This window comes from Pholcus phalangioides, unplaced genomic scaffold (assembly GCF_987345545.1).
Source record: "Pholcus phalangioides strain wild (caught in Gottingen) unplaced genomic scaffold, Ppha-v1.0 ptg000022l_1, whole genome shotgun sequence".
Classification (NCBI taxonomy): Eukaryota; Metazoa; Arthropoda; class Arachnida; order Araneae; family Pholcidae; genus Pholcus; species Pholcus phalangioides.
Window position 1 is genome coordinate 35,750,021 of NW_028301615.1, and position 19,922 is coordinate 35,769,942.

General features: G+C 35.3%; 1 protein-coding gene and 2 non-coding genes across 5 annotated transcripts in view; all 3 read right to left on the reverse strand.

Annotated features, from left to right (window-relative positions):
- The window catches only part of LOC149070263 (beta-alanine-activating enzyme-like), a 99,624-nt gene that overhangs the window by 24,271 nt on the left and 55,431 nt on the right, over positions 1–19,922 (reverse strand). For all 3 annotated transcript variants that reach the window (XM_089249576.1, XM_089249577.1, XM_089249578.1), the window contains 5 exons: positions 16,603–16,792; positions 9,200–9,423; positions 5,618–5,727; positions 2,645–3,025; positions 2,394–2,533 (listed from right to left, as the gene is read on the reverse strand). In XM_089249576.1, the coding sequence (XP_089105702.1) occupies positions 2,394–2,533; positions 2,645–3,025; positions 5,618–5,727; positions 9,200–9,423; positions 16,603–16,792 (1,045 nt within the window). The remainder of the gene's footprint in view (positions 1–2,393; positions 2,534–2,644; positions 3,026–5,617; positions 5,728–9,199; positions 9,424–16,602; positions 16,793–19,922) is intronic.
- TRNAA-GGC (transfer RNA alanine (anticodon GGC)) lies at positions 3,609–3,680 on the reverse strand. Its single transcript has one exon. It is a non-coding gene; the product is annotated as a tRNA-Ala (tRNA).
- TRNAA-AGC (transfer RNA alanine (anticodon AGC)) lies at positions 3,908–3,979 on the reverse strand. The gene has a single exon. It is a non-coding gene; the product is annotated as a tRNA-Ala (tRNA).

Here is a 19,922-nt window from a genome sequence, read left to right on the forward strand (position 1 = left end):
CCCAAGCTTTTGTTTTCCGTATTTGAGGTTTTTTTTGTTGTTGAGAGGTTACTAATCTACAGAAAACGTAGGTAACATGTTGTAGGTGTTTTAATGTAACTGGTTTTTCTCATCCAGGGAGGAGACAAATTATTTTATATGACCAATATTTATGTATAATGGTGGAATTCATACTTTTTGGAAATCAGCTATGTGAAATAAGTAAAATGGAAGTTATTTTAATTTAAATATCACATGGCATAATGCCAAATAAGGAAAGGTTGTGACTGCGATTACACTATTGGATACATATTTGCTACATGGTTTTTGGGTCTCAAATCAACTATTTTTTGTTTGGTGTAAGTTTGGTTTTTTAAATGGGAAGCAATAAGTTAGACCTTTTTGATGGCTAATTGGTGAGCTTGGCTGTATGTCTAACTTAGTTTCAATGAAATATGTTCACTCTTGGGTATCTTTGATTTGTGAAATCAATAATGGACAACTAAGGAAAAACTGCCATTTATGGCATATTGTTCTTGTTGTGTTTCTTTACAACTCACATAATCCTGCTTTTCATGTATTTGACTTCCAAAATAACAATAAAAATTTGCTCTTCCAAGTTTAAAAGCAAAACTGAAAACATAAAAAATTTATATTTCTCCTGCCCTTTTTTAGTCATAAGTCACTAGGAAATAAAGCTGGTTACCCAGAAACATAGTGTTACATGGTGTAATCCGCAACAACTACTACTAGTGCAGTAGAACCTCTCTAATCCAGACACCCATAATCCGGACATTTCTTCAGAGAGTATTTTTCTCAACAATGAACTTTGACACTTTTTCTTTACCCAAATCATTTTTATGAATTTTTATTATAATATTGCATTTTCTATATTTTTTTACCACATTTTTTTGATGTATTGATGGTGTCCATCGTGGTTTCTAGGGCTCTGGGAAAGCGGAAAATATTATGGCACTTGTGTGTCTCAATGAATGTGATCAGTCAGATATTCAGATTTGGTTAGATACAGTTATAGACACACCCCATACAGTTAACCTTAGAACTTGTCCAGCTGCTTTCTATTATTTTTTGTGATTATCTATTTGAGTGAATTTTCGAACAAGTGATGTCACAGGTATAAGCTGCAGACTGAAACATAATGCTTTGAGTGTATGAGAAAAAGTTCAACTTTTGAAAAAGTTACAGAGTGGAAAAGCAGTACAAATATTGGAAGAATATGGAATCGATATAGACCTATCTTATAGGATTTTAAGGGGGGAAAATATTTTCAATATTTTTCAATTCTGTGCAATGACTATGTAAAATATATTTAAGAATAAGTAAAGGGATATTTTCATTAGTAACATTATGTAAATTAAAAATTCTGTTTCAACAACTTTACAATCAAGGCCATAATACTGCATCCAAACACCAGTGGAATAAATTCAAACAAGTTCTCTCTGTTGTCTTTCCTCTCTCTCCTCATCATCACGAAGCTTTGTTGCAACCCTATAATTTTTTCCCCTTGGTTTTTTGTACCTGACAGTGATTTTTTCCCCCACACATGATACATCTTTCTTATAAGAGTAAAAGAGAACAGGTAGGGTGGGGTGAAAAGAAAAATCAATCTACTCTATACTTGTTTTAATACTACTTATACTGTGTTTTACTCTCTTTCCTTTTTTCTTTTCTTTTCTCTTCTACTTCTTTTCTTTTTTCTAATGCATGGTTAGGTTAAGACAAGGTTAACATATTTATCACTGATTTTTCAAATAAAGAGCATTCAAATTTCTTGCTAATCACTTGTAACCGAAGAGGTTAAAATTTTAAAAAAATTATCTGTTATTATATATATACATACTGCTTTATTAATTTTCTCTTAAAAGAAAATATGAATCAAAATGCTTAAAGGAAGCATATCACTGCTTCAAATATAAAAATTTGGGAAACATGGATCCATAATCTGGAACCACTTATGTCCAGAGGAGTCCAGATTAGAGAGGATATACTGTAGTATTAATAAGACAATACAAAATTATGTCAGTGACCATTTTCTGTGTTAGTAGGCATGTCAAGTACCTGAAAAGTAATTTTTTAAAAAAACTATTATTTTTTTGTGATTAAAAAAAACCTATTTTTTTGCTGTTAAGAAATTTGTCAAGCACCTGAAGTATTTTTTGATTTGTCAAATCCTGTGCATCTGTAACATATCAAAAGTACAAAAAAAAACCAACACAAAAAACATGAAAATACAAAACAATACAATATCAACAAAAAAACAAACATACACCTTGTGACCTATAGGGATCTTGCAATCCTCTTATAAAAGGATCTTCAAAATTTTTATTTGAAAAATATAATAAAAGAAATCTGCATTCATGTAATTGCAAAATTTTAGGTACATTTCTACTTACTCTCCACAATGATGACACCATCTTGAAAATATTGGTTTCGTATAACATTTTCTTTTTCGTAGTTAGTTCCAATGGCAACTTACAATCAGTCTTATTCTTACTTTGAAAATAGTCCAGAAGTTTTTGCTGATCTGCTTTCCCTAAAGTAGAAATAAAGCCCATAATTATACAGCAAAATGACAAAATTACTGCATAAAGTGGTTGGCATTCTAAGTAGTAATGAAGTCAAAATAAAATGGAAATAAGTTTACCGTGGCGATTCACAGGAATGCATGGGACAAAAATAATTTCAAAAATGGGTAGATCTTTTGAACATTTTCTTAAATTCTTCTGAATCAACAAAGCAGCATCATTTTCTGAGTAGAAACATTCTGCACTGAGGACAATAAAGATGCATGCAACTTGTTCTTTGATTGAGATAAAATGATTCGCAATAAACCTCAAATTATCAAGAGCCATATCAAGGAGAGAAAGTGGAATCTTTATACCATAGAATTTTACGACACGGTCTTTCCTGCATTCATAAAACATTTCCCCATCTTTCGTCCTGGTAACCCAATCACCAGTAGCTCTTGGTTTCTGACATTCATACTCTACCTCATCATTAATAATGCAATATCTAGTAGAGCTACCTGAAACAGGAAATAATTGAAATAAGTTACAGTATTTAATACAAAATAATTCCAATCAAAAACACAAAATGTCTACAGTTTATTTTGTAAAACTATAAACAAATGGCTTCTTGCAAAAAAGACATAAGTTAATTTTTACAAAATCTACTTTTTGGCATTTCTCACTTGTTTTTGATTTCACGCTTAATGCTAAAGAAAATCATCGGGTAAACAAAAGCAAGTGAGCCTCACATTTGGAAAAATCTCCCCACAGGCACACTTTCAATGCAATCTATATATGCAGTGAAAACTCAATATAATGATACTCTGCATACCAATAATAAATATTGTAGTAGAAGGATTATCGTTATATTGAGAGGCGACCGTTTAACATTAGGCTGTACACATTTCCAAACAAGACTTGAAAAAAAATATTGATGATACATATATATTTCATCTTATGTATATAAATAAAACAGGAAAAAAAATTGTAGAGGGATTTATCGTTATATCAAGAATTACAAGATATACAGAAGACTGGATGTTGTGAAGATATTTAGTATTTGAGATGTTAATTTTTTAAGGAAGGAAAAAAACTCATCTCTGCCTCTACCGGGAGTCGAACCCGGGTCTCTCGATTGCCGGACGAGTGCTCTGACCACTAAGCTACAGAGGAGATAGAGATTTTCCTTCGCTAGAGCGTATATATGCCGAACGGAACCGTGCAATGGACGGTGAAACCGATCAGCTAATAGCTCATGGACGACGAGCCACCAGAGGGCTATATATATGACATGAATGTCGCTCTCCACTTGTTAATACAAGATATACAGAAGACTGGATGTTGTGAAGATATTTAGTATTTGAGATGTTAATTTTTTAAGGAAGGAAAAAACTCATCTCTGCCTCTACCGGGAGTCGAACCCGGGTCTCTCGATTGCTGGACGAGTGCTCTGACCACTAAGCTACAGAGGAGATAGAGATTTTCCTTTGCTAGAGCGTATATATGCCGAACGGAACCGTGCAATGGACGGTGAAACCGATCAGCTAATAGCTCATGGACGACGAGCCACCAGAGGGCTATATATATAACATGAATGTCGCTCTCCACTTGTTAATACAAGATATACAGAAGACTGGATGTTGTGAAGATATTTAGTATTTGAGATGTTAATGAGTTTTTTCCTTCCTTAAAAAAAAAAATTAACATCTCAAATACTAAATATCTTCACAACATCCAGTCTTCTGTATATCTTGTATTAACAAGTGGAGAGCGACATTCATGTCATATCAAGAATTGTTGTAGTGAGGTTTCACTATATAAAATTTATTTTCTGTCACTGTCTGTCTGTGTGTGTTCGCTATACAAATCTACAATTTCACACAGATCTTTGCAAAATTTTGCATATACACCAATCAGGATGTGAATCGAATGATTAGCTACTTTAAAAGTTCATCAGGGCTGGGCAAAAACTGTTGAGCAGCACAATGGTTTGTAAATCTCAACAATGACTTTTGGAATGTTTAATTTGGTTACAGCGGTTTCCCTAACACTAGAACGGTAGAAGCTGTCATTTTAATCGTAAAGCTACTTTGACATGAAATAACCCCCAAACAGTTTGTTTCAGGTTGGTGAAATTTCTTGAATTTTTTTATCTTGGGCTTTTGCATTCCTAAAATATAAATTTTCTTAGTTGAATAGGAAAGTGAAAAGTTCTACCTAGAACAAAGGTAGCAGTCATTTAGACAATGCCTGAGTGGCGGGTGGTTAGATGCTTGTCTACTACCGTGAAGGTTGCTGTCACAGTCCTGGGTTCAAACTCGAGAGAGGATATAGATAACATATTTTCCCTAACGAACTTGAGGCGACCACCAATAGATAGCGCCCTCATTTCCAACCAGCTCATTAATGGCAGTAAATTGCAATATAGCGATATGGCCAGAATTGGTGTTTGGTGAAGTAGTCATTTAGACAGCTATAGAGATACTGCACTAATATGATTGCAAAACATGCTGAAATGAACAGCCTTCTTAAGCAAACATTAATATTGAAAGAACATGTTCTATCACGGTGTTTGCATATTTCCAGTACCCATTCTTTACCGGTCAAAGATACACTTTTGAAGAAATTCTTTGTTGTACATTATTCAATTCAGTTAGTGCTTCTATGGATTTTGACACTATTACTGCATTGCATTTGCTGGAACAATGTTGTACGATGAAAAGTATCTCCAATTCTCACGATTTTACCCATGGCCCCTACATAGGTAAGACTGACAGAACTCAAGCCCAGAATCCCAAGACTACTCTTATCATTTTTTTTTCATCACACTACAAATTAATGATAGAGAGGAGGCTCCAGGGACCCACTAAAGATAAGCTAAACTATTAAAGGTAAACCATTCCATTTATTCACAACCCCCATTACAGAAAAATTCCCTACAACAGCACAACCTGGAGTTGTCTCTTTGTCAAAGCACTAAATTGATGGTGTATCAATAACTCATGGTCCATCCTATCCAGCTTGTTGGAAATTTTAAACACTTCCATCATAATCCCTCAAACACATAAGTTTTCTTCTAACATAAACAATATGTTCAAACTGGAACATACCCACAAATAATTGCCCAAAACCCTCCTCTATGGGTTCATTATTATCATCACAAGCATACACATCAGTTTCAGCCAATGGAGAGCCTATTGAAATTGCAGAGGAAGATTGCCTGCGAAATAGATAAAAATATAAATATCACAACTAGGATTGTATTACACATTATAAATCAACAAAACATAATTTTTGCATTGAATTAAAAATTTTCATTTCGGCTTTATATTGTGAATGGTAAAGCAGGGTTACCAGGGTTATCATCTGCTTGATTATTTCTCAGACTTTCCCTAGCCAGAACTCCAGAAGAAATATAATTCAAAATTAACCTTTCAATTTCTCAGAGTTGGTTTTTTTTAACTTAACAGAACTTTTCCCTGACTTTTGCTAAATACACTGCTGGCCACTGTAAATGCAACACCCTGAAGGAAGCATGCAAATAATATGAAATTTACAACATGCATTAGCGGAGGTGAGATATGCAAATGATTAGAATTTCAGTGCAGACGCACATCACGCGTGCCTGTGGCGCCACTTCAAAGCGCTATTTAAGGCTTGGAGATTCCGACGATTTAAAGTACTGCAATTGTGTTTTTCTTGTGGTTTTTTCAAAAAAACGATCAATTATGCCTCGTAGAAAACAGCGATCATCTTTTGATCAAGTATCCGAGTTCGACAGAGGAAGGATAGTGGCCTACCGAGATTGTGGATTATCTTTCAGGGAAATCGGTAGTCGTGTTGGACGAAACCAAACAACTGTAATGCGGATATGTGATTGTTGGATGCAGGAGGGTACGACGGACCGGCATGTTCGATCGCATCCACCTCAGTGCACCACTTCACGTGATCACAGGCGTATTGTGCGTATGGCAGTGACGGATCGCTCAGCCACATCACGAACCATAGCACAGCACATTCAGTCTGTACCGCATCATCCAGTGTCTGAACGTACCATTCGACACCGTTTACAGCAGAGTGGTCTGTCCACAAGACGTCCATTGCTTCGTCTACTTGACGCAGAACCACAGACGTCTCCGCCGCCAATGGTGCGATGAAAGAAGGATGTGGACGGCACAATGGAATGAAATTGTCTTTACTGACGAGTCATGCTTCTGTCTGCAACACCACGATGGTCGGATTCGAGTCTGGAGACACCGTGGAGAGAGGATGCTGAACAGCTGCGTTATGCACCACCACACTGGTCCTGCACCGGGTATTATGGTATGGGGCAGTATTGGATATCACTCTCGCACGCCTCTAGTACGCATTGCCGGTACTTTAAAAAGCCAGCGCTACATCTCCGAGGTGTTGGAGCCAGTTGTCCTTCCTTACCTTCAGGGCTTGCCCACAGCCATATTTCAACAGGATAATGCGCGACCACACATGGTACGCATTGTCCAAAGGTTCTTTGTCAATCGCCAGATTGAATTGCTTCCCTGGCCAGCTCGCTCTCCGGATCTTTCGCCGATAGAAAACATGTGGTCCATGGTTGCTCAACGATTGACCCAGATTACATCCCCAGCTGCCACACCAGATCAACTTTGGCAACGCGTGGAAGCTGCTTGGTCTGCTGTACCCCAAGAACACATCCAAAGTCTCTTTGAATCAATGCCGAGGCGTGTGGCAGCGGTGGTCTCAAACAATGGCGGCTACTCTGGCTACTGATTTTGGCAGGAACCACACTTCACAGAAGTCTATAAATTTAATCATTTGATGCTTGGTCAACATGTTATCTACAAAATAAATATTGTTGCGATATCTCTTGCCTTTCTTGGTGTTGCATTGGCCAGCAGTGTATTTTACATTGTCTTTGATTATGTTTCATTTCCCTGATATTCAATGACTCTTCAGGTCACTGCGAACCATACAAAATAACATCGCTGAAGCAATACACATTTTCTTAAACAATTGATTTTCATAACCTTCTTGTTTAGGTTCAGGTTGTCACGATGTTCAATTGCTTCTGCATGAAGGCGATCATGGTAATGCACTTCTGACTTGTCAGATGTACAATTACTATTCTTCCTTCAAAGATAAACAGCCCTTCCTTTTCATAACATGATTTTGTTTCAACGATAAATCAATTCTCCATTTGAAGAAGCCATAGAAATGAATTAAAATCTTGCATCTTAAGATCTTCCATTGAATTTGAAGCATTCCCTGCATTTTACATGTTAACAAAGTGATTATAAAACAGAGGGGGGAAAATAACCATGAAGTTATTATGTGTAAATTTCCTGTTCTTATGGGAACATAATCCATTCTGCAAATGTGCAGATAATCAAAAACACTCGTATATTGAATCAAATTTTCGCACAGGAAATAACAGAAGCTTAAATTATTTGTTCTGCAACCATTCCTTCCCCCTGCCTTCACTCTTTTCAAACATATATAGTTGCAGATTGATTTATTTCAATTACAGTGAAATCTGGATATAACAATACTCTGCGAACCAAGAAAAAATATCATTGTAGAGGGATTATTGTTACATCGAGAGGTGGTAGTGTTTAACATTAGACAATAGGCATTTCCAAAAAAGACTTGAAAAAAATTGTAGTAGAGGGATTTTATCGTTATATTGAGTATCGTTGAAATGAGATTTCACTGTAATCTATTTTCGCTTATCGCATATTAAAAGCTTGAATGCTTCTAGAATGATATAAAAGAGTAAGAGGTTTCACTTTGGAATTCTTGTTTGAATTAACACCCAAAAAAGAGCATGGGGCAGTCTTTCAAGGGTGTTTCTTACCTTAAAGACGCAAATGCAAGTTGATCCCCATTTAAAAAAGTCTCTCCACAGAGAGCAATCAGGTCTACAACATTTAAAAAGTTCACGCATGAACAGTAGTGAAAAACAGTCAGCAGAGTTGCCTGCTTCTGGAATCAGAAGACAGATGGCAGCACTTGACAACACATAACAAGTCTTCTCAGAAACAAACTTCACGTTAGGCTCACAACATTTTGCAACATGTACCACTTTGTTAGATATTTCATAGAGAAATATGGACGAGGTGTATGTGTGGTCGAGTAGTAGTAATCTTCCATGAGCTTGTGCCATGAATGCCACTCACAATGGAAGTGAGCATTTTAACGAATGGGCCTAAATCAAACAAAGGCCCTTAAACTATTCAAAGGTTTCAATAACACTCACATGCATGCAATGCATTTTTCAATTTAATCTTTCACTGAAATATTTTCAAAAAGCTCAGAAAATTGTTTGAACCTGGACTTCATTGAGGCAGCGTTGTCAACAGTAAAAGAAAGAAAACATCAGCTTTTTAATAATAAACATATAGCACTCGGCAGATAATGTCAATACCCAAAGTTATATTGCTCATCTATAAGTAATAGAGGTATACTTACTACTCATATAGGGGAGAAATATTTTGTTATCGAGAAATTATCAAATTGAAATCTTTTAAAAAAAGTTTCGCTCGTCTCACGGAATATTGTTTTTTAACTGAGTCAAAATTTGTTTGAAATTTTTCCTTGTCTGGAAACCCCTGTAATCTGAAGTTTTACTTTATATCAAAAAATCTTATCATGCATGAATACACTTCAATAAAAATTACATACGTTTATCAACTTACTCAACATCAAACAAAATTTCTTTATATGTGGCCCAGCACGACACTTCAGTCAGACCATACAAGTTGAATATCCTTGTGCGACACTTTGGATTTCTGATAGCTTTCAATTTTTCAGCTGTTGGACATCTTTCACCTCCCAAAGCCAGAATACGTAGTGGCGTATTTTCATCCAGCAAATCTCTCAAATATGTGATGCCCAGTGACATAAACACAGAGGGACAAATCTTTTGAAATTAAATTAAGAGGCACAGGATTAACTATGACATGCCTATAAACAGAATTATCATAACTATTTTCACTTTGAAACTTCTACAAAATAAAAACAACAAGACAAAAGTTTCCAAACTTGGAAAACACTCGAACCCAATTTAGACAAACTTGCTTAAAATTAATTTTATATTTCTTACATAGGACATAAATTGCTCATTCTTCTGCTAATACTTAACATCTGTCAATACAAAGCATTTTTGCTTGTTCCTTCTCAACTTTATCTTAACAAAGTGTGACTATTATAAAGAAATGCCATGGGAATTTAAATCCTGCAAAAAATAAATTTGATTAAAAAACTCACCACCAAGTGGGAAAATAGCACTACTTTAAACTGTATTCAGCACAGGGCCATAACTACACTGGAGCAACCGGGACACTGCCCCAGGGCCCCACAAAAGTTTACACTTGTTTTGCCTAATAATAAGCCGTTCAAGAGGGGTCCCCCAGAAGCCACACTATGGCCATGTTTTAGGACCAGGGATTTTGGCTTTATGAACACCCCAATACAATTTCTCAGGCTTATCACATGGAAAAAAATGTAACTTTGCAAATTTGTATGGATTTGCATGTACGCGTCATATGCTTTTTGCACTATAAAGCTGTGCATTTTTTATGCAGTCCAGAATAAGATTTTTATACATAAAGGGGACTTCACCCCCTTGGCATGTACATGAAACGATTACTCAGGTAAAATTTTACCGAAGACAGTTTTATTTATCGACACTTTTGTTTTCATGGTCACCTCATTCACCAAACCTCAACCCATGTAATTTTAGGTTAGGAGTCTCAAAAGCACCATTTATCTTAATAATACCAGAGATTTGTTACAGCTAAAAGATTAGATTCATAGACATATTTGTGGTATTTTGGCTACTGCAAAAACCACCATATTGTGATTTAACACGGTTGTAAAAAATTGAATACAGTATACTAAACATGATCTACCATAATTGTTTTTTTTTATGTTTAATGATGTGAATACCATGACTGAATCTTGATTCTCCCCCCCCCCCCCCCCCCCTCTCCAGATGATGATTTTCTGATTTTTGTTTTTTGAAGATATAAAATCATATGACCTTCTTGTTTTCAAGTTAGAAAATTTTGGTAAATCAATTCTCATTCTATATTGGGGGGGGGGGGCAAAGTAAAACTGCAATTTGCATCGCCCTGTATTGCGAGAGCTATTTAGTAAAGACTGAGGATGAAATATTTTTATAGAAACCACTTAATACTGCTATTTGGACAGGAATTATACAGGGTAGTAAGGAAAGTCCCTATCCCTAGGTCACATTGTACTGGTGAACCATCGATCCTAGAGCAGTGATTCTCAAACTTTTGTCATTTGCGGCTCCCTTGCCCAATTCATGGCTTACCTGCAGCTCTCCAGAAGACTTTAGTAGATATTTTCACTTATAAAAGAAAAACTTCAGAAAGCATAAATAGGCACACAAGTGAATATCTCCAGTTTGCCAAGAAACCCGCCCCCCCCCCCCGACAAAGGTTAGTGATGTCCCGAGGAGCTGTGGCACACACTTTGAAAAACACTGTCTAAGATTCACACTTCAAATTAGAAAAAGTATCCAAACAACATCAAGACCTCAGATACATCATTCATATTTCATGGAGTTGTATTATTAAAATAACTTTTTATATGAACATGCTATTATGAAAAACCAAATTAGGAAGTTATTGGTCTGTTTCTTCTGAGGCTGACAAAAAAAAATCCAAGTTTCAAAGTGCGATATTCACTGACATATTTGAATTCAAAAATTGGAAAAGCAACGTTATCTGTCAGTTTTTCCTGTTATTTCCCGATTTTAATTCAAACATCTCTGCGAATATTGCACTTAAAAACATGGAGTTTTTTGTTGGCCTCAGGAGAGACAGGGCAACAACTTCCTAATTAGGTTTTTGAGAACAGAGTGCACATATGAAACACTAGTGTTTTCATAATTTAAATAACTATACAACCCCTTGCAATATGAATGACGTATCTAAGGTCAAACTTAGTTGGATATTTTTCCTAATTGGAAATATAGTAAAACCTTGTTAAGTCGTCATTTTTCTTCAGACCCTTCCAGCTCTCATAGACCACAATGTTATTAAACCCTTGTTTACTCATCGCTAATTTCTGTTAAGTCGTCACTATGAAAAAGTTTGAGAAAGAGGAACAGACTGTTTTTATGACTCCCATTAAAAAAAGAGCTTGTTAACAGCATTGCCATATGCTTAAAAGTCACCATAAAATCCTATAGATTTCAAAATTATTTCTTTCCTTGGTTTTGAATTTTTTTTTAAATCAGATTTTTTTTTTTCAAATCAACTATTACTCTTCCGAAATTCCTTTCATTAATCAAAACTATTTCTTTTTTATCAATTCTGACATTATTTCTTTCAAAGATATGAAATTATTTTTCATGTAGGTATTTTGTTCAGAATTTCTGTGAATTCCATAGTTAAATATGCCCTTTTATATGCTGACGTTTCCTCCAAAAAGCTGTTTGGGCCTCTTGCTCTGTATCTCACTGGGATGTGAATGTAATATTTTTTTTTCTCTCTCTCTCTTAATCATCTGCCTTCAATGTTTTGAGCCATTTTCTAAAAATGGCCGGCAGACCATGGCAAAAATCTCTGAGGGTCAAATGTGTCCCGCAGACCAAACATTGAAGACCTCTGCTCTAAGATCAATGGTTCACCAGTAAAATGCGGCGTAAGGACTTTCTTTGCTACCCTATATGTTTAGTAGACCCATCTTCAGCCCTTCTGTGTCTTAAAGAAGCAAGTATAATACAACCATTCTTGAGTTGACAATGATAACAAAGAGAGATACCACTCTTATTTTAATTCAAGCCAGAATAAATATTATTTGAACAAGCAATAAAAATTGTTTATTCTCATATAAAGAGGCTCCAAACGTGATCAAAAGAGTATAGAAAAGGTGTAGTGTATAGTAGCGTGGTACAACTTTTTGATGGTTTGTGCACACAGTGTGGGGAAGAATTTTTATACACCCCTCATATAACATTACACAAGCCTTTGATAGCTGAAGATGAACATCACCTTCGCTGTATAAACTATAGATATCAGATTGCTTCATTATCTTATGGGGAACATGGAGAAAAATATAGACAAATGTAGGGAAATCATTTTGAATGGTATGTATTCTTCCACACAATATATGCATATTAATATTTACTCTCATGGTGCTTTTCCACTTGGTAAACTTTCTATAAATCAAACCTCTGATGTTATTAAATTTAATGCAGTACAACACTAAAGATACAATGAATGCAGATTTGTGCATTATCATCAGCTGGGTGAACCTCGAAAAAACTTGTGCAACATGTGCCATCCGGTTTTCATTCATTAAATATTTTAGTCATTTCTCTTAAAATAATAGCTCATTTTTATTTTTTCTAGATGCCAAAACTTGAAAAAAAAACCCCATCTAATACAAATCTAAATACAAAAACAATGCCACAACAGGCAAAATTCCCCAAGAGGTGGCTGATAAAAAGATGCCCATAACAAATATGGATGTCATATATTTCAAAATACAGCAACCCAATTAAAAATTCAATTACAAACAATATATATATATATACAAGATAAGATAGCATCTGAAGGTACAAAACAAAATATCGCTTAACACATTTGCATCTTGCTATTTTTCCTGAAACGTTCATAAAAATCAAGGTATTTCAGTGATCTAAAGATATTTCGACACATGTGTAAAACAAGAATTCTTGTTTCCGATACAAATGTGTTAAGTTCATTTTAAACTCAAGGAAAGAAAAGGAAAAGAGTTCACAAAGGAGTTTAAAATATAAACTGCAGACCAGAACCATATTGAATCTGTTCTTTTAATGGCTAAATATTATATATTTAGATAGTTTACCATATTTCCTGGCTTAATATAGGTGTAAATAATACAGTCATAAAAAAAAATATCACAGAAATAAATTCAACATAAGCACTGCATCAGAGTATTTATCTGAGTAGCATCTTTCAAGGAAAAAATTTAACTTTCGACAAATCAGAATTTTTTTTAAATCTATGGATTGTTAGAAAATGCTTGCCAAATGTTTAGAAAAAATTTGGAGCGGTTGAAATGCTATTTAACACTAGAACCGCCGACTGGGTCAAATTGACCCAAACTTTAAAAAACAGTGTTTCATAGCGAAAACAGGATATTTATTTTTGGTTTCTGGGTTTCTCCCTATTCTTAATCATTGTTGTTTAATTGTGTATTCATAATGGAAAATTATGTTTGTTCATGAATATAAAAATGGGCTTCGAAATTAGCTAAAAAAATGATGTAATTAAGTAAAAATAAGATTATACATTATTTACTCTATTCAGTCGAAAAAGATTTTTCAGTAATGCCATAATATGACAAAGATGTGAAATAAGCGTGTCAAATTGAGCATGGAAAAAGTCTATAATATGATTCAAATAAGTATTGATTTCTTACTGAAAGTAGAATTTATGATGAGCAGTTGAGCAATTTTTTTTTTCAATATTCTTGCACATTCATCGCATGTTAAAGTTGCACAACCCATGTAAAAATTAACAGTTTTGTTTCCACATTTTTATGTTACCTGACATATCAGATTCGTTAATCTTTAGTTATTACTATTATTATTATTTTGATCGCATACGAACTGATACATGATCAAGAGCGCACAAACATTTTCTTTTGCGCAAGGGCAACACGTATGATGAACACAGCTCTTCAATAAGATTTTTGAGGAACTGCTTTCAAAAAATAGTTCTGGCCTTCTGTACAGCTCTATACAAAATACAGGAATATTTTTATAGTGAGATCCAGGATCAAGGAAACAGTTATTTTCCGGATATTATGCTGAGGTGAGCTCGGAAAGAAAAGTCATCACGTCTCCGCCGGGACTTGAACCCAGGCCCTCTTGCATACCGGGCAAGCATGCTACCATCTACACCCCTGGAGACACATGAATCTGCCTTCCTAATTTCACGCACTGTGCCGTGAGGCGCTGAAGTAGAGGCATTAGTAGCCTCTCTTAACTTCAGGAAATGGCCCCTGGGTGGGACGGTTTAGAGAGATATAGATGGCTTTTTTCTCAGCCAGAGATATCAAGGAAACATTTCCTGAAGTTAAGAGAGGCTACTAATGCCTCTACTTCAGCGCCTCACGACACAGTGCGTGAAATTAGGAAGGCAGATTCATGTGTCTCCAGTGGTGTAGATGGTAGCATGCTTGCCCGGTATGCAAGAGGGCCTGGGTTCGAGTCCCGGCGGAGACGTGATGACTTTTCTTTCCGAGCTCACCTCAGCATAATATCCGGAAAATAACTGTTTCCTTGATATCTCTGGCTGAGAAAAAAGCCATCTATATCTCTCGAGATCCAGGATGTTATAAAAAACGTCTATGATGCCAAATATTTTCTGGGCATTTGATCGCTACAACTACCATCGTTGCACTTTATTGAATTGTAGTGGAAATAGTTTCTGTGTGTGTGTGTGAGGAAGCTTTTTGGGGCTAACTACTTCCAATATCGACTGCCAAATGAAGCGTGCTGAGTAACGAAAAACTTATATCGTTCTTTCCTTGATAAATTGCCATTGTGGCATCATTGTTCCATACAACTGTAGTTTCACTATCTTTATTGTGTGAGATAATATTGCTCTTCGATTTCGTCTCATCGTCTCTACTAAGCTCGTATTTCTTGGCTATTAGCATTTGAGCCAGCTTCAGTGTAGTGAAAAGAGGTGTCGGTTGAGGCATTTCTGGCCTTGTTCTCATCACTATGTGCTCTGAAAGAGAGATTCGTTGGATGCTGATACTTCCCAAGGTTTCGAAATTCGTGCAAAATATATTTGGTGCAAGCCAGAAGTTTACTCTTTTTCTGTGACATCGTTTGCCTACAGAAATCTCAACTACACGTTTTTTCTAGAGTTAAGCTTCTACTCTCCCAAAATTTTCATTGAGTCCCGTCAGAATTCCAGGTATTCAAGTTTACAAAGGAAAAAAATATTTAGCTCTACTTTGTGCCATTACCCCATTGAAAAAAAGATAATCTACTCTGACAATGAATTGGCCTTGACCTTGAAAGACCTTTATCCTTCATTATCTTCATTTACAAAACATTTTAGAAAATGTTTTAAAATATTTGAAAACATTACAAAAAAATTTCCACTTCCAAGAAAATTCTGCACCCCTTTTTTCCTATAGAATAGTACGTTGGGTCAAAATGACCCAAACCGCGGTTCTAGGTATAAGTGCTTATAGCTCTGAAACACAAAATGTGAAGATGATAAAATTTTCGTGAATTAATATTCATATATCATATTGTTACGGTCTGTAGGCGATAGATGGCGCGATTTGTTCGATGGCTCTCAGAAATATCGAAATCGGTTGATGCCGGTTTCGGTTCATCGGAGGAAGATGCTATTGATGAGAACGTTCCAGAAAGTCTCGCCCCTCCAGACATTGGTTCAACCCCTCCGTACGGTAGCGCCGCTGACTAGGAAACTGTAAAATAGAATTTTGTGGAATGTTCTTTTTCTCTAAGTTTCTCCGGGGTTATAAATAGTGCGGCGCTCACAAGATGGCAGGCTAGACAGGCTCGGAGAGGCTCAAGGAGACTCGAATGAGAGAGAGACTGGTTGTTAGCCCTCTGATTAGGCTGTAAATGCGTGTAAATTGTTGTTCTGTAAATAAATCTGTGTTTGTCCGTCGAACCGCTTCTTGTTTTGCAATCTCGAAGTCTTGTGGAAAATTATCCGGAACAATATCATGAAAAGTCACAAAATTTTTTTAACATCTGCATGTAAGTTTTTGAGATAAATGAAAATGAAGTTCGATTTGGGTCAAATTGACCCACTCCACGGTTCTAGTGTTAATTATTTGATGCATGAATGTTGTACTATGGTTTTTATGATTCAATTTCTCAGATATGGTTTTTTAAACAAAAATTAATGTAGATAATCAGTGCAAGTTGTGAAAGCTCCAAAAATGATGATGCAGGCAAAGCAATGGATAGGCCAAGAAATATGGTAACAATGAAGGAAAAGTAAGACTGAAATAGTTAAAGAAAGAATAAGAACAGTACAGGAGAGGAGTTTTATTCAGAAGTACAAAAACACACAAAGACCTTAAGCATGGTGACTTTTCTGTTCCGGATCACGTCTGTGAAAACTTGTGGTATTCTTATAATATGGTCTGGTATGATAACCAATGATGCTCCTACGGAAACAGTCAAAAAGATTTGGAGTATACTTGGGTCAAATGTCAATGGCACAGAGAGTAGAATTCTGTCATTGGCAGTCAAAGAATATATAGACCTGAAATGGTGAAAAATATAATGTCATTTCAAAAGATCAGGGCTGAATTTCATGTATGAAAGAGAAACAAACCTATCAAATCATTATTATATTATGGTACATAATTGTATACCATATAATACCATCTTATAATCAGACTTATAATACTATTACTTAATTATACATGCACCTCGTGCACTTTCCTCTACGGAATTTCTAACAAATTGGTGTGTGTATATGTTGTGAATCTAAAGTGAAGTTTGTTTCTGTGTAATGCTTGTTATGTGTAGTGCAACTATCTGCCATTGATTTTTATAACCATGAGTGAAGTGTAATGATTGATTAATTGCAAAGTTGTAGGCCTGTTGTCAGACTTATACTATAATACACATCAGAAATTATAACTTTTTGCAGTCTTTTTTTTTTTCATAATGCCCAATAAAATCGCCCTCAAACTCTATAATAGAAAATATAAATTGTTTTTATTAAAATAATTAGAATGTGAAGATTCTGGACTAGAGTTTACCTCTTTTTCTTAATAGGTGGTCAGCACACCCCAATATGTGAACTGAAAATCATCAACCTAATGCAAACCAGAATTTAATAACACATCAATTGCAATCATCTAATAGACCCTGATTCTTGTGTGTTGTTGGGGTTTTTTTTAATATATATATATATACTAGCTATAATACCCGGCGTTGCCTGGGTTTTCTTCAATGAGGCTTTTTTGGATCACGTGATATCTCCCTCTTTCTTTGAGAGACATGCAAATCGTTTCTAAGTTAACCTATATGGCGACTTCATGAAATAAACAAATCTAGATTTAAAGAAACATAGAAACGAATATATATATTTTTCTTTTTTAAGGGGTGCTAGGTATTTGGATTCCCTCCCCCTGAATTTCAAGTTATGTATTTCTGCCTGTTTCAGCTTTCAAAAATGCTTAATTGAAGCTGTGGAATTTCTTCGATGTATTTTACGGGCCCATAATTAATTTTAAAACATCCTAAACTATGAATTTATGCAGTTGAATATTAAAAGACAATACGGAGACATTAATTTTTGCTTGAGAAGATATAAATAAAAAGTTGAAATCAATGTTATTACATGAATACCCAACTCAAAAGTAGGTCGGGCTAATTACTTCATATTTGATCTCCTGGGCTTTGTATATCTCTAATCGAACTCAATATTTCAGAAATCTAGAATTCAATACAATTTTTAAAATTATTGATGTGACAGAAAACTCCACAAAATTTCAGCATTTCTACAGTAAAATCGGCAATTTTAACACTGATTTCTATGGGGCATCATCCTTTGCCTTACCCTCAAAGTGATGCTGATGATGGTGTCTATTCAAAAAGCTCTCATTACTGGGAGGATTGAATAAAGTGGCAAACCATTATAAACGCATAAATATTATACATATACTGACAGCGTTGAAGAAATGACAAACCATTGCAAAGGCATAAACACGTCTGAAACGCATTGCTAGAGAACCACGGTAATCAAAGTAAACGGAAAGTGATTGTTGAGGTCCAAAAACCATTGTTGCCCGACAGTTTTTTGGCCATTTGGGGCACTTGCCCTGCTCTGACGAAATTTTAAAGTAGCCTATCGTTTAAGTCAGGTCCCATTTGATATATATGCAAAATTTGGCGATGATCAATCTAAAATTGTAGATTTGTATAGAGAACATACATACACACACACAGAAAATCAATTTTATATGTATATATATATATATATATATATATATATATATACGGGGTGATTATAAAAAAACTATCCCGACATATGGGCCCCTAACTATCTTACCATTCACAGAAACTGAATGAAATTTTGGCATAAGGTATTTTGAGGTATGCGATCAAGAATGATATGGAAAACAACAGTGTCACTCAAACAGTTACGGTTACAGTGAGAAAATTTCGAAAATATCAAATGGCAACACCAAGTTTTTTGTATTGGAATGCGATCTCCATACTGAAAAACACTAAATAGCGTTGGAATGGCACCTGTAGCACGAAAATCCCCGGAGCTAGGCAAGGAAAAAGTAAAAAGGACTTTGCCGTGCACCAGAGCATTAATGTTCGTTTCATTCGTCACACCGTTTCTTCGGCTGAGATCCCAGATTAGTCCACAAGGTCATGTGGAAAATTTGTGAAACACAATAAAATGCTTTATTTCATACTGCTTCTCTGTCAGTTATTAGTTGGTCAGTTATCAGTCTTCTTATTGGTTGTCCTCACTTTTAGCCTATCTACCGCCGGTGATTTTCATGCTACAGTTGCCGTTCGAACGCTATTTAGGGTTTTTCAGTATGGAGATCGCATTCCAATACAAAAAACTTGGTGTTGCCATTTGATATTTTCGAAATTTTCTCACTGTAACCGTAACTGTTAGAGTGGCACTGTTGTTTTCCATATCATTCTTGAGCGCATACCTCAAAATACCTTATGCCAAAATTTCATTCAGTTTCTGTGAATGGTATGATAGTTAGGGGCCCATATGTCGGGATAGTTTTTTTATAATCACCCTGTATGTATATTATATAGCAGTTTTTCTCTAAGAATCCTCACAATAACAATAAAAAATATATATAAAATATAAATAGAGTCAACAGTGAAACCTTCCAACATAGGCCATTAATGAAACTACTACTACAACTTGAACTTGACCATTCACCACTGAGCTATAAAGAAAGTGAAGTGAGGACTATGGCAGCTGTCCCTACATGGCCACATCACATTCTTTTGGAACAAAGCAGGCAAAACATTTCCCTGAAATCCCCCAAAATACGGGACCTATGCATTCTGTTCTTTTCCCACATTTTGGCCAATAATTATGCATTCTTTGTTTAAAATACTTACTTTCGTTTAAGAAAAATACCTTTTTTTTTTAAAGCTTAAGTGGAACTATTTTTTTTTTACAAAAAACAATAACAACATGCATTTCTAACATTATGTTTTGCATTTTGGTGAAACCTTCCACTTCAAAAATTCAAAGCAGTGAACATTTTTGCAAATTACCTACTGAAAAAGAACTTTCAATGCAAGAAATGAAATAAAAATGAGAGAAAAAAAACATTTTTAATGACTTTTTTTTCCAATATAGTGTATATGCTACCGGCAAAGTATGAAACGAC